A 14,297-nucleotide genomic window follows, 5' to 3' on the forward strand; every position below is an offset into this window, starting at 1 on the left:
AAAGGAAATTCCTACCTGGTTTAGCCTAGAGTTCTTTGTTGGAGTTTAGAGTCAGGTATTAACAAATAGTCAAGTGTTACGTTTTTGATTTGCCTTTCCTAGCCCTGAGTACACTGTTCTGAGTACAGATACTTTTGGGGTCCAGGAGGGCTTTAAGACAGAATTGGGACATTCTTGTTTGTAATAGCAATCTCCTTCTCATTTTCAACATCTGATGCTATCTTTCCAAAAAATATTTCTCCTCACTTTTAAATTCATCCATCTATTTTTTTAAGGATTTATTATGAACACCACACATTAAAAAATCAGTTATAAATTTCAGGAAACAAAAATTGTTTTTTTCTTTCATAATTGAGATTCTTATTGGTTGTTTTGAGGATCAGTATACAGACATTTCAATTTGTACACAATTGTAACATATGTACCAAAGATCTAAAAAAATCATGTAGTTGTGATTCTTTTCTAAATATTTCAGTGATTTTCTAGCTTAAAATTTGGAGGCAAATTTTCCTTAACGGGATATCAAGTACCAATATCTTCAAATGTTAATATGCTATTATATCATAAATCCCACTAATTCACAGTTAAATATCATATATACTACATACTTGAATTTTCAGTCATTCATAGCGTGTTAACAAAGTTACTAGGAAAACTGGACTTCCACAACCAAAGATGTTACAGGGTGCATAAGATTACAGGGTGCATAGCATGTTAACAAAGTTACTAGGAAAACTGGACTTCCACAACCAAAGATGTTACAGGGTACATAAGATTCTGACAAGGAGAGCCAACGTCAAGGAGTGGTTTGCTTTATTTAGGGAATAACTCTACAAAAAACAACATAGGAGAAGTGATTTAAAGTGTTCAAGACATTTAAGTGCGCAGCTAACTCCAAAGTGCTATATAATAGGCTTTGTATTATAGGATGAAAAGCTGTCTCCATTTACGGAGTTGTTAAACTGACACCCAAGACAATCAAAGCCTCCCATGTTCAGTACCCCCCTATTTTCTGGTCATACCAAAAAATACCCAACCAGCAAATGATCTTTTTTTTTTAAAGCATTTACACTTAAAAAATTGGATGAGGTGGGATACTTTCCTTATTTTTTTTTTTTAAATATTTATTTCTTTGGCCGTGCTGGGACTTTGTTGTGGTACGTGGGCCCATGAGCTGTGGCAGATGGACTTGGTTGCCCCACAGCACGTGGGATCTTAGTTCCCCGATCAGGGACTGAACCCACGTCCCCTGCATTGCGAGGTGGATTTTTAATTACTGGACCACCAGGGAAGTCCTAAGGTTCCCTCCTTCTTAAAACTGTTTCTTAAGCTACTGAGAAACTTGGACTTACCAAATAGTTGATTGAAAAAACACCCCTCTAGATTGTACAAGAAGGGAGACAGGGACCACTGATAGTGCCAGGTGTGTGGTATTGATCAGACTTGACTTCTCTCTCTCCTGCTTCATCAGAGGCTGGGCTCGCCTCGTCTTTCAGTGTCTCCGTTTTCTGTAGGTAAGTCATCTTTAGTCTCTTGGTTAGCCACTTTGTCCTGTTTTCCTTTTGCTCCTCCCCGTTAGCCTTTTGTTGGCACGTTTTTGTCTGAAGATTTATCCTTTTCTGCTGCCTTTTGGGACTTTATTTCCACTTTTGCAGGAGCAGGTTTAGCTGACAGCCTTGCAGATTTCTTCTTGGGCTCCTCATTCTCCCCACCCCTCCCCAACTTCTGAGCTGATCTTCCTCATGGCAGCAGTGGGAGCTGGGGAGGTATGCTGGGCCACCTGCCTGCTGCTGCTCCTCCAGCCCAAAATTTGTTTTTTTTTTTTTTTTAATTTCCTTTCAATCAGATCAGATCACTTACTTTTGGGGAGTATTTTGAGAATCTTTTAATTGAGGTGTTTTCATGGGTTCTCTTATGACTTTGGCATTGGTTAGAATAAGTAATATTGCCAGAGAACTTAGAAGGTTATTTAAAAAACCTCTGGTTGCTTAAGAATTTGTTTCCAGATACTGCTGCTAAAATAAGCAGAGACAGAAATGGACTCATGACATATTCAGGCTCCCACTTAATGATATCCCAAGGACCTATTTTCTACTGTCCTATTTTAACCATTATCTGAACAACTTAGGTGGGTATATCAAACAGGAAAATTGTTACCCCTGTTTATATTTATGACTTGGATCTATAATCTTTGGCAAGGAACGGTTACAGGAAACAGTTGACCCACTGGCTTGTAATTGCCAAAAGAAGAAGTGTAGTGTCACTTAGAGCAAGACTAAGTGATTGTATCTGGGACAGCTAGTGTGGTCGTGGCTTTGCAGTTGGAACAATCTGAACTCCCATCTTCCCTCTTCTAGATAATTATCTCTTGGCACGTTATTAAAGGTTCTCTGAGCTCCAGTTTAGTCATGGTGAAATTGGGTAGTAGTGCCAGCTGTCAGTGGCCCTGGAAAGACTGGGTTGCTTACAGGCCTGTTCAGCCAAGGGCTCTGAGGTAGCATGGGATCTAATAGATTCATCGATTTGGATTATTCTGACCTAAGGTCATGCTTTTCTAAACCCAGGGGATTCAGTTAAAATCAGAAAGGTATTGCAGTAATATTGTACAATTTAGTGTATTAGCTGGGTGATCTGCAGATGGTGACTTACTTATTCTAATTCTGAAGATCTAACAGGCTGAAAAAAATCTTGCCACTGGCTAGAGAGAGCTGGGATTTCCGTGGTAGACATCAATCAGCCTTCTAGTGGTGACTTCTGAGAAGGAAATATTTACGTGGTGTCTGACTTATTGGGGCTCTTTCAAAATAAGATAGAGGTGGGAACTCTCTTGAAAAGCAGGATGGGATGATAATAGGAGCTCTGGTGAAAGTGACTTAACATCTTTGGGTTTTAATGGCTTGTTTGAAAGTCAGAATATTAATACTATTGGGTTGACCAAAAAGTTCAGTTGGGTTCATCTTATGGAAAAACTTGAATGAACTTTATGGCCACCCATAAAGTACTTTTGGTTGCTCATAGTTGGTGAACTGCTTGAGTGGCTATACTGAATTTCTTTTCAGCTATATAAACTGTGATTCTGTGATTTCTTTTAAAAAAATTAAAAAAGGAAGAGAGTTGGGGTGGAGGGATACTAGCTGAGCACAATCTCAGTAGTTGATTTGAGATATTATAAGACAGGGAATTTAAAAAAATTACTTCATGCAAAAAAAGGGGGAAAGTCCTTTAATTTTATTAACCATTTGCTTACTTTTAAAATATATTTTGATTTTTTTTTTCTGATCTGAAATAGCATGAGTATAAACATTCAAATAGTAGCCACTCTGGAAAACAGTTTTGAGATTCCTCAAGAAATTAAACATAGAATTACCATATGACCCAACAACTCTATTTTACAATATGCACTCAGAGAAATCCATTGACTTGAACACTTGAAAATGGTTAAAATGATAAATTAAATGTTGTGTATGCTGCTGCTGCTGCTGCTAAGTCACTTCAGTCGTGTCCAACTCTGTGTGACCCCATAGACAGCAGCCCACCAGGCTCCTCTGTCCCTGGGATTCTCCAGGCAAGAACACTGGAGTGGGTTGCCATTTCCTTCTCCAATGTGTGAAAGTGAAAAGTGAAAGTGAAGTCGCTCAGTCGTGTCCGACCCTCAGCAACCCCACGGACTGCAGCCTACCAGGCTCCTCCATCCATGGGATTTTCTAGGCAAGAGTACTGGAGTGGGTTGCCATTGCCTTCTCCGTGTTGTGTATACTTTATAGCAAAAATTGTCTTGGCTTTTCTGAAGACAGTAATGTAGCATTTTCTATATGAGCGAAAAATTGAAAGTGAACTATATGTCAACAATTTAAAAAATTCAAATAATGTGGAATACATAAAGGGAAAGAAAGACTAATTTTAATATAAAATGTGTAGACAGATTCCCTGGACATTGAAAAGAATCAGGATAAGCAAATAGAATTTCTTACTGATAAATTCATATTTGTGGCAGATTTGAAGAGAGGAGTTACTGTTACAAGGAAAATCCAGTCTTTGGATAGTGTCACTCATAATCCCTCAATGAATTACTGATTGAAGTTTGATAACTTTGCCAATAAGTTTCAGTTTGAGCTTCTTTGTTTCTCCTGTAGACTGATCAGGGCATCAAAAACCTTTCTGTTGAAGATGCAGCAAGACTTGCCCACGAAGATCCTGACTATGGCCTCCGGGATCTTTTCAATGCCATTGCCACAGGCAACTACCCCTCCTGGACTTTATACATCCAGGTCATGACATTTAGTGAGGCAGAAACTTTTCCATTTAATCCATTTGATCTTACCAAGGTGAGTCAGTTAATAACTAAATTGTTTTCTTTTTAAAGTATCTTCACACCTAATTTAAAAAATTTGTAGTCAAGCATTTATAAGTTGTGTACAAAACAGTTGGAGCCACCTAAGAGTTTCCTAGCCTGTGAATGAGGGCTCACCAGCATCTCCCTTCCAGTTACTGTTTGATAACTTTACTGAGTTCATCTGGGTGGCCTGATACATTGTTATTAGCAGGGAACAAATTTTGATGAGATGATGTACTTTTGCCCAGGGAAAATACCAATATTTACTCCCGTTTACTGTTGCAAAAGATTCAACCAATGCACTCACCTTAAGTTCTTACCATTTTATTAGATTCAAAAATGTTATTTTCACTTACTATCATTGGCTCCATTGTATTTGAAAGCTGTATTTTTATGAGTACTTTAATTTCCTTCTGTTGGTTGTCTGGTAATTGTGAATATGACATTATTTTTAGGTTTGGCCTCACAACGACTACCCTCTTATTCCAGTTGGTAAACTGGTCTTAAACCGGAACCCAGTTAATTACTTTGCTGAGGTTGAACAGTTGGCTTTTGACCCAAGCAACATGCCACCCGGCATCGAGCCCAGCCCTGACAAAATGCTTCAGGTAAACCTAGTTGATCGAGAGGTTCTGAGGCAGGAGTGTGTGTACATGCCTGTGTGCCCTTGCAGTGTAGTTTGGCTTGATCTTTATATGAAGAATTAACTAGGACATCACTTAAACTTTGGTCTGGGTCTTTAGTCCCTGTGGGACTGGATGAGACATCCTTAAATGAGCGTTACAGGATGAAACAAATTTCATAGTGAGTCCCTCACTTTGATATTTAGGCTCTTAATTTATAAGAAGTTATAGTAGAAATTCCTTAGGTATTTGTGGAATATTCTTTTTCAATCTCTAATCAAGGATGGGGAATGCCATTAATTGATTATAACATTTGATCAGCATAACTGTATTCATTTTCTCTTTCATGTAAAGAGAAAGTGATGGCACGTGTAAAAAGAGACCCAGAGATGATTTTGACAAGCCTGGTTTATGTTTCCATTGATTAAAGGCAGTGGGTTTTACTGTTTGTTTTGGTAATGTTCCTACTGCTGCTGGTGCTAAGTCGCTTCAGTTGTGTCCGACTCTGTGCGACCCCATAGACGGCAGCCCACCAGGCTCCCTGGTCCCTGGGACTCTCCAGGCAAGAACACTGGAGTGGGTTGCCATTTCCTTCTCCAATGCATGAAAGGAAAAACGAAAGTGAAGTCGCTCAGTCGAGTCCACCTCTTAGCGACCCCGTGGACTGCAGCCTACCAGGCTCCTCCGTCCCTGGGATTTTCCAGGCGAGAGTACTAGAGTGGGGTGCCATCGCCTTCTCCGGTAATGTTCCTAGGCATTCAGTATTTTTTCACCTCTTTCCAGTATGTTTTTTCAAGAGTGCAAAGAGTGAAAAATTCTTATCTGGATCAGGAATTAATGGGGAAATAACTGGCTTAATAATTATTGAGTAAATCAGTCTTTTGTGTTCTTAGACTATGATCATGGTACAAAGGTTAAAGTTTTTACCCCAGATCAGACCACAGTGACTGACGGCTCTTTCTTATGTAAGTGTCCATTTCCAGTTCAGGTGTTACTGTCCATGGAGGTGAACTAAGTTTCCTTTGTTTTTTAAAAATAATAATTTTTTTGTTTTGACATTGGGAACCTTTTATAGAAAATAAATTTATATTAATTTTTAATTTAATTTGACTGCTGTGAGTTGAATACCTGTCTACTGATAGACTGTTATGGCTGCTATAATAGGAGGCCATACAGCAGGGAAGAACTGTTGTACTTAGTTAGCCTTTTAATGACCATTGAGGAATTGTCCAGGGATTTTTGGGAGATTGATCCTGGGTGTTCATTGGAAGGACTGATGCTAAAACTGAAACTGCAATACTTTGGCCACCTCATGAGACAAGTTGACTCACTGGAAAAGAGTCTGGTGCTGGGAAAGGTTGAGGGCGGGAGGAGAAGGGGATGACCGAGAATGAGATGGCTGGATGGCATCACCGACTCTGTGGACATGAGTTTGAGTGAACTCCGGGAGTTAGTGATGGACAGGGAAGCCTGGCGTGGTGTGATTCATGGGGTCGCGGAGAGTCAGATACTACTGAGCGACTGAACTGAACTGAACTGAAGTAATAGAATCTGCATGGGGCCTTAGGACGAGTCTTTGGCAGGAATATTTAGGGTGACGTTGGAAGGATGGCTTGGAAAAGGAGAGCCAGTGGGGAGGGCTTGGAAACTACTCTGATGGGAACTAACACATGACCAGGTGGTATAGTAGTTGTACAGTAATGGACAGTGTTTTCAGTTGCCTTTCAACAATTATTGTTGAAAGGCAACACATTACTAAATTTTAAAACTTTGGGATACAAAGTGTAAACCGGACCATGGTGAGAAGCACTCAGTAGTATAACGTGACTCCCAGAGACTGTCCCCTGAGTGCTTGGTGATGCAGGGGCAGCCCTTGTTCACTCCCATGTGTCACAGTTTATCAGGAGTGGAGAAGTTGACTGCTGGAGTGGGAGAGCTTTGCTCTGTTTTCTCACCCCAGCCCAGGAAGGAACTTGGGCACAGGGCCCTGGGTAAGGCCTTCATTCAAGTTAGGGTCAGGGTGTGGCCTGGCTGTGTGCATTTCTCAGCCTTAACTTAGACGGTCTCTACCTGCAGGTGGGATTTGGATGCCTTATGAAACACAAGGTGACACAAAACCAGAATAATATGATGGGGCTATATCCAGGAGCTGCTGCTGGCTCAGCTGTATCTTCTGTCCTGTTGGTATAGTTAGAGCACAGCTTAGTCCGTTTTGGGCAGAAGGCGGCAACCAGCATCCAAACTATAAGTGCTTTTGTTCATGGTTGCATGGCCAGTCATCTGAATATTACTCTATTTTTAATATTTTTCAAGATTTTTTTTGATGTGGACCATTTTTAAAGTCTTTATTGAATTTGTTACAGTATTGCTTCTGTGTTGTGTTTTGGTTTTTTTGGTTGAGAGGCATATGGGATCTTACTAGCTCCCCGACCAGGGATCGAACCTGCACCCTCTGCATTGGAAGGTGAAATCTTAACCACTGGACTGCTGGGGAAGTCCCTGAATATTACTTTAGATTCATGATTATGGGAGGTAGAGTCACTCAGCCAAGAGCAGATTATGGACAGAACAGCAAGACTGGACTAAGCCTGTTGGCCTGAGTGATTTGGTACAGAATAATCACATCAGTGGCCCTATTCAACTTGATTTGTGTTTTGGCTGGCCCATAGAATTAGTGATATAAGAATATTCTTTCAGGCTTCCCTGGTGGCTCAGATGGTAAAAAATCTGCCTGTAATGCGGGAGGACCTAGGTTCGAGGCCTGGGTTGGGAAGATCCCCTGGAGAAGGGAATGGGTACCCACTCCAGTTTTCTTGCCTGGAGAATTCTATGGACAGAGGAGCCTGGTAGGCTACAGTCTATGGGATTGCGAAGAGTCAGACATGACTGAAGTGACTTAGCACGCATGCACGCATGAATATTCTTTCAGATTCAAGGCCAATAATAAAGTCAATTAAAGAAAACTGCTTGTGAGTAGAGCTTTGAATAATGAGAATATTTAAATAATTGGCTACTAAGATTTATATGGAGTTAATCATCAAGGTTGTTTCAACACTAATTGAAAGGAATTGCACAACCTCCTGCCTTGGTAAATATGTGATTTAATTTAATCTTGATTCAGGGCCTTGTGTCATTATAAGGCCATCATCCTATACCATGGCTTTCTTTGTTAATATCTAAAAGTCTCACAGCTCGAAGTGTATCTAACATAAACCAGGCTGCAACACAAAAGGTGTTTTTTTTAAATAATTTCCTGTACAGTTGGTTTTGTAGAAATCTGCTTCTTTTTATTAAGAGCAAATGGTTGACCCCTCCCCTGGAGTGAGAGAGTGGGGAGGAATGGAATTAGTTCATGACTCCAGTTAGTCGGGTTCTAGCAAGTTTATTTTGCAATGTAATGTGTCCTTGGAAACAATAAATCATTTTTATTTATTTTTTTTATATTTTGGCTGTACCACTTACCATGTAGGATCCTAGTTCCCCAACCAGGGGTCACACCTGTCCCCCTTGCATTGGAGTCTTAACCCCTGGGTTGCCAGGAAAGTCCTAGGAATAAGAAATAATTCAAGCCTGGGCACTAACTTGTTGTTTGAGGAAAAATGGAGTTATGATCTAAAAGAGATGTGAAGATTTGTGGCTCTTTGGCTGCACGATGTGGAAGATTAAGTTAGGGAGCACTCATTTGGTGAGAGAGAAGAACCCTTGGTCTTTACTGGGTGGACAGTCAGGGCTCTGTGTTCGATGCTTGCCAGGGAAATTCATGGGCTGTTTCTCTTTTGTCTCTTACTGCACATTGTCAGGAGCAGGCAATGGCACCCCACTCCAGTACTCTTGCCTGGAAAATCTCATGGACGGAGGAGCCTGGTAGGCTGCAGTCCATGGGGTCGCTAAGAGTCGGATATGACTGAGTGACTTCACTTTCACTTTTCACTTTCATGCATTGGAGAAGGAAATGGCAACCCACTCCAGTGTTCTTGCCTGGAGAATCCCAGGGACGGGGGAGCCTGGTGGGCTGCCGTCTATGGGGTCACACAGAGTTGGACACGACTGAAGTGACTTAGCAGCAGCAGCACATTGTCAACGTCTGTTCCCTTTATAACTGCAGGGCCGCCTTTTCGCCTATCCTGACACTCACCGCCACCGCCTGGGACCCAACTATCTCCAGATACCTGTGAACTGTCCCTACCGTGCTCGAGTGGCCAACTACCAGCGCGACGGCCCCATGTGCATGATGGACAATCAGGGTAAGCCTCAGAAGGTGGCTCACTCTGAGGGTGCCAGGGGGCACTGCTGGGCAGAGGTTTGGGGCACCCTGTCAGCCCAGGGGTTTTCAGGGTGCCCCAGGGACCTCCTCCTCTGTGGAAGCCCCACGTGACTGCTTGTGTCCACCACGTATCTCTTGCCCAGCAATGAAGGTTTCAGCTGCCTGAGGACTCTCCATACTTTTATTTATATGTTTTATTGAGAGTTCCCACCTCAGATTTTACTTGCTGTCCATCTGACAGTGAAAGGCAGGGAGAAAGATCTTTCACACTGGCTGCTGCAGGATATCATCCAACTTAGGGAGCAGGTTTTTTTTTTTTTTTTTTTAATTAATTTTATTACTGATATTGATTTTGCTGTATTTCTTGCCGGGCTCTTCTGTGAATATTTGTTACACATTTAAGATTAGATTATATATATATAATTTTGTGCCTTGCATTTAGTTCCTATTATTATCATTAAGCCTGTTCCAATTATTCGACAAGTTAATATGTTCACTAACTGAGTTTGTTGGGTGGCTGCAGTATTTCTGCTCTCTGAGGCTTGACGTGTTGGTATATAATTGCCCCAAGTAATCGGTACTTCTCTATCTGTCGTCTGTGTATTTATCCTAAAGTGATTTTTTTTCATTAATATTCCTTGATTCTTTTGTTGTTGAGACTGGCTGTATTAAGTGAAAGTTGCGCAGCCGTGTCCGACTCTTTGCAGCCCCGTGGACTATGCAGTCCATGGAATTCTCCAGGCCAGAATACTGGAGTGGGTAGCTTTTCCCTTCTCCAGGGGAATCTTCCGAACCCAGGGATTGAATCCAGGTGTCCCGCATGACAGGTGGATTCTTTACCAGCTGAATCACAAGGGAAGCCCGAGAATACTGGAATATCCCTTTTCCAGTGGATCTCCCTGACCCAGGAATCGAACTGGGGTCTCCTGCATTACAGGCAGATTCTTTACCAACTGAGCTGTCAGGGAAGCCTGGCTGTATTAAAGTCGTTCATATATATTTTGGGATGTCATTAATAAGTAATTGCTTTGTGTTTACCATTATTGTTTACTATTATAGTGGCGTATGTGTGAAAAAACTACTTTGACACCCTTTTTGCCTAATTTTAAAAGTAGAACGTTTGACCTGTCCCCTTGCAGTTCGATGAAAAAGCTAATCTTTCCCGGTAGTCAGTGACTTGAGGACAGCTCCAACTTTGAGTAAAGGTCAGAGCTTATTCGGAAATAAAATTTTAAAGTTACTCAAACTGGCACATTTCAAAGAGCTAATTCTTAGAATAGAATATCACTGTGATGGCTCATTATTGGAGAACTTTGCTTTTCACGCGGATGTGGCTGAACTGGAATGAATTTTTTGGGCTGGTAACTGGACTCCATGGGAGTATGGTGCTGCTGTCTTCCTACGAGCTTTTGGTTCCTTTGTCAGTGTGATGTACAGTGTGATGTATCCACCCAGGATTGTCTATTCCAGCAGAGACCTGGGTAAAATTGTAAACCCACACTGCTTTGTTCAAACTACTTGTACTGTTTTTTCAAGCCATCCTTTCTGTTTCGGCAGCGTGTACTCAGATAACACAAGCTTCTGTTTACATCAGCTGAAGCAGAGTATAGTTGGGAAAATAAACATGCCAAAAGGAAAAAAAAAAAGCCTCAAAATTTATTCTGAAAGTCTTAACACATGTTTTGATTGCATTTGTCTTTATTTTTCCTAAGTCCAGAGAAATCAGTGGTGACAGAAATATCAAAGTTAAAAAAACATTTTAAAAATGTATCTGTGGAGAGAAGCAAAAGTGAAGCTGTTGGGTTGGTTGGCCAAAAAGTTAATTTGGGTTTTTCTGTAAGATGTTATGGAGAACCCAAACGAACTTTTTCGGCCAGCCCATTAGAATTAAATAAAGCCGTAGTCAATGAAGGAAAGAAACCCCAAACATCTTAAACACCTTTAAGAAATAGTGAAGTAGAGTCCTGTGTTGGGAATCTAGTATGTGCTGGAATGGAAAAGTCAAAAATTCCAGATTCCGGATCCAGCACTGACCTGAAGCAGTCAGTGAGCATCTCAGGGCTCAGTCCGTGTGTCGGTGACTGAAGGAGCAGAGCTAGAACTTTGAGCTCCCAGGAATCCCATGATTCCATGTTTGAACTGCGCCCAGGCCCAATTGAAACCCTCCAATTTGAAATGTGTCTTTGGGTGTCATCTTCTATGGGGGCCAAACCAAACTTATATAAATATATTTGTCCTGGTAAGCATTAGAAGATTGTAGAGATGGGACCATCTGAGTGTTCAAAACGGAACTTGAGATCTCTCCTATAAGATGCAGAGGGAGACAGACATGCGAGCAGATGACAGAATTCTCTAAGAATCTGGGTGCTGTTTATAGCTAAATATGGGGAGTCAAAGATAATATGTGCATGGCATGTGCACACGCGCGTGTGCACACACACATATATATAATTGTCACTTGAATTTATTTCTTATTTTGTTGACTATTTGTAGACTTACTTCATTATTCATCTCCCCAAGTGAATGTATGTGGTTTTCCTTTAAAGGTGGGGCTCCAAATTACTATCCCAATAGCTTTAGTGCTCCGGAGCATCAGCCTTCTGCCCTGGAACATAGGACCCGCTTTTCTGGGGATGTACAGCGCTTCAACAGCACCAGCGAAGACAATGTCACTCAGGTAATGGCTCCTTTGTCTGCCGTGAGAGTCGCTTGGTCATTCTTCTCAATGTCTGCATATATTCCCCTTTTAAAGTGTCTGATATGTCTCAAATTGAATTCAAGGGCAACATCTTTATTCATAACTCAGTTCCCACATTGGATGGAGTTGAAAATAGAGTCTCAGATTATCTCTTTGTTTTTCACATGCAAATATCCAGCATTCAGTACTAAATTATCAGGCATACCCAACACTTAAAACCTTATATCTGAAAAATCCAGAGGGAGAAAAAAACAAAACAAAATTGGCAATAGAAGCAAACCTACTAGAGATCCAGATAGTGAAATTGTCAGATACAGGTTTTAAAATAACTGCAAATAATACTTTTAGGAAAATAGAAAAGGGATGACAACATGGAGCGTTATTAAGAACTTTAATCTATAAAAAAAGAAGTGAGAGAACATCTCTAGCAGTCCAGTAGTTAAGACTGCATTTCTACCGCAGGGGGTGTAGGTTCGATCCCTGGTTGGGTAACTAAGGTCCCTCAAGCTGTGCAGTGCGGCCAATACAATAAAATAAATTTTAAAAAATGGAATGGACTTACTGAACTGGAAAATGAACAACTAAAGTTAAGCATTTAGTAAATGAGCTTAAAAGGTGATTAAACATAAGTGAAGAGAGGATTACTGAACTGGCAGGCAGAGCAGTAGATGTTATCAAGACTCACTCATGAAGAGAGAAAAAAAGAACTTCCCTTCATTATGAGAAACCATTTAGAGAGCGCAAGCCACAGTTTGCTTTCCTCTAAATAACAAACGACACACATACTGTCCATATAAAGAGCTCCCACACAGCAGTAAGAAAGAGTCAGACAAATGAATATGAAAAAAATGGGCAAAAGACTTGAATAGGCACTTCATAAAGGAAGTATCCAAATGACTGGAAAACGTGCGGAAAGGTCATTTATTTCACTAGTCATCAGGTATATATAAAGTAAAACTGAAAAGAGGCACCACCACAAATGCATAGGAATGACGAGACTTAAAAAGACTGTGTCCCAAGTATTTGTAAAATGAGAAACAGCTCTCACATAAGTGTAAATTGGTTCAGGTGCTTTGGAGACCTGGTTGTCAGTATCCACTGAAGCTAAACATGTCCGTGTCTTTTGACCTAGCAAGTGCACTCTTAAACATAGATTCCAAATAGAATTGTGTATATATGAGCAGCAGAAGACAGGTACAACGGTTTCTTCACATCATCCAAGCATTCATCAACGAAAGCTTGGATAAATAAACCGTAGTATATTCCCCACGGTGTACAGCAATGAAAACTAATGAAGAATTCCAACAAGCAGTAACACAGATGAATCTCACAAACATGGAACTGAACAACAGAACGAGAATAGAGACCACATGATTCCATTTGTGTACATTTCCAGGAGAAGTAAAGAAAAACATTTATAATAATAGAAGTAAAAACAACTGGGGGGTGAGTTGGAGAAAGGGGACTGGGAGGAGGGGTATGGTAGGGGCATTTCTGAGATGTGAGTGATGTTTCTTGAGCTGGGTGGTTGTGACATATCAGTGTCCCCTGAAAAATCACAGTGAACTTCACACTTAGGTTTGGTACCCTTACTGCAGACATATTACACTTAAAAAGAAAAAATAGTCATTCTCTCACTTTGTATAGGCTATTAAAAATGTCACTTTTTCGTTAATAGGAATTTGGTCCTGTTCTTAAAGGTCTGTGGTTCACGCGTTGGAGTGGGTAGATTAGCTCAGCATCCTTATCTGGTTATAAAATGGGACAGGTGTCCCATTTGTGGCGTCCATGCCCTCCTGTAGTGAGCAGCCGAGCTGTGTATGATTGGTGGTTGTTAGCCAGGCAGGTGCTGTGCTGTGCTTAGTCGCTCAGTCGTGTCCGACTCTGCGACCCCATGGGCTACAGCCCGCCAGGCTCCTTTGCCCATGGGATTCTCCAGGCAGGAATACTGGAGTGGGTTGCCATTTGTTACTCCAGGGGATCTTCTCAGCCCAGGGATTGAACCCGGGTCTCCCGTGTTGCAGGCAGATTCTTTACTGTCTGAGCCACTAGAGTTTATGATATGGCCATTCAGACCAGAGTGGAGTGATACCTCATTGTAGTTTTGATTTGTATTTTTCTAATAATTAGCAATGTTCAGCATTTTTTTCATGTCTGTTGGCCATCTGTATCTTCTTTAAAGAAATGTCTATTTAGATCTTCCCACATGCAGTACTTTGATTGGATTATGTTAATACCTAAAAGTCTAAAGATTTTTAAACTTTAATATCAGATTTAAAGTTTGCTCAATTTTTAAAAATAGTATTATATTCTGATATTTGGTAACTTACTTATAAAAACTGTAGAGTTTTGATATTTTATAAATTTGCTACCTTGGGT

At 40.8% G+C, this 14,297-nt stretch overlaps 1 protein-coding gene across 1 annotated transcript in view; it reads left to right on the plus strand.

Annotated features, from left to right (window-relative positions):
- CAT (catalase) overlaps positions 1–14,297 on the plus strand; it is a 37,003-nt gene that overhangs the window by 17,767 nt on the left and 4,939 nt on the right. Inside the window, exons 7-10 of the mRNA XM_055423821.2 lie at positions 4,134–4,325; positions 4,789–4,941; positions 9,062–9,200; positions 11,767–11,897. Of these exons, the coding sequence (XP_055279796.2) occupies positions 4,134–4,325; positions 4,789–4,941; positions 9,062–9,200; positions 11,767–11,897 (615 nt within the window). The remainder of the gene's footprint in view (positions 1–4,133; positions 4,326–4,788; positions 4,942–9,061; positions 9,201–11,766; positions 11,898–14,297) is intronic.

The sequence above is a fragment of the Moschus berezovskii genome, chromosome 14 (genome assembly GCF_049115385.1).
Source record: "Moschus berezovskii isolate FMDL1 chromosome 14, NW_MosBer_1.0, whole genome shotgun sequence".
Taxonomy (NCBI): Eukaryota; Metazoa; Chordata; class Mammalia; order Artiodactyla; family Moschidae; genus Moschus; species Moschus berezovskii.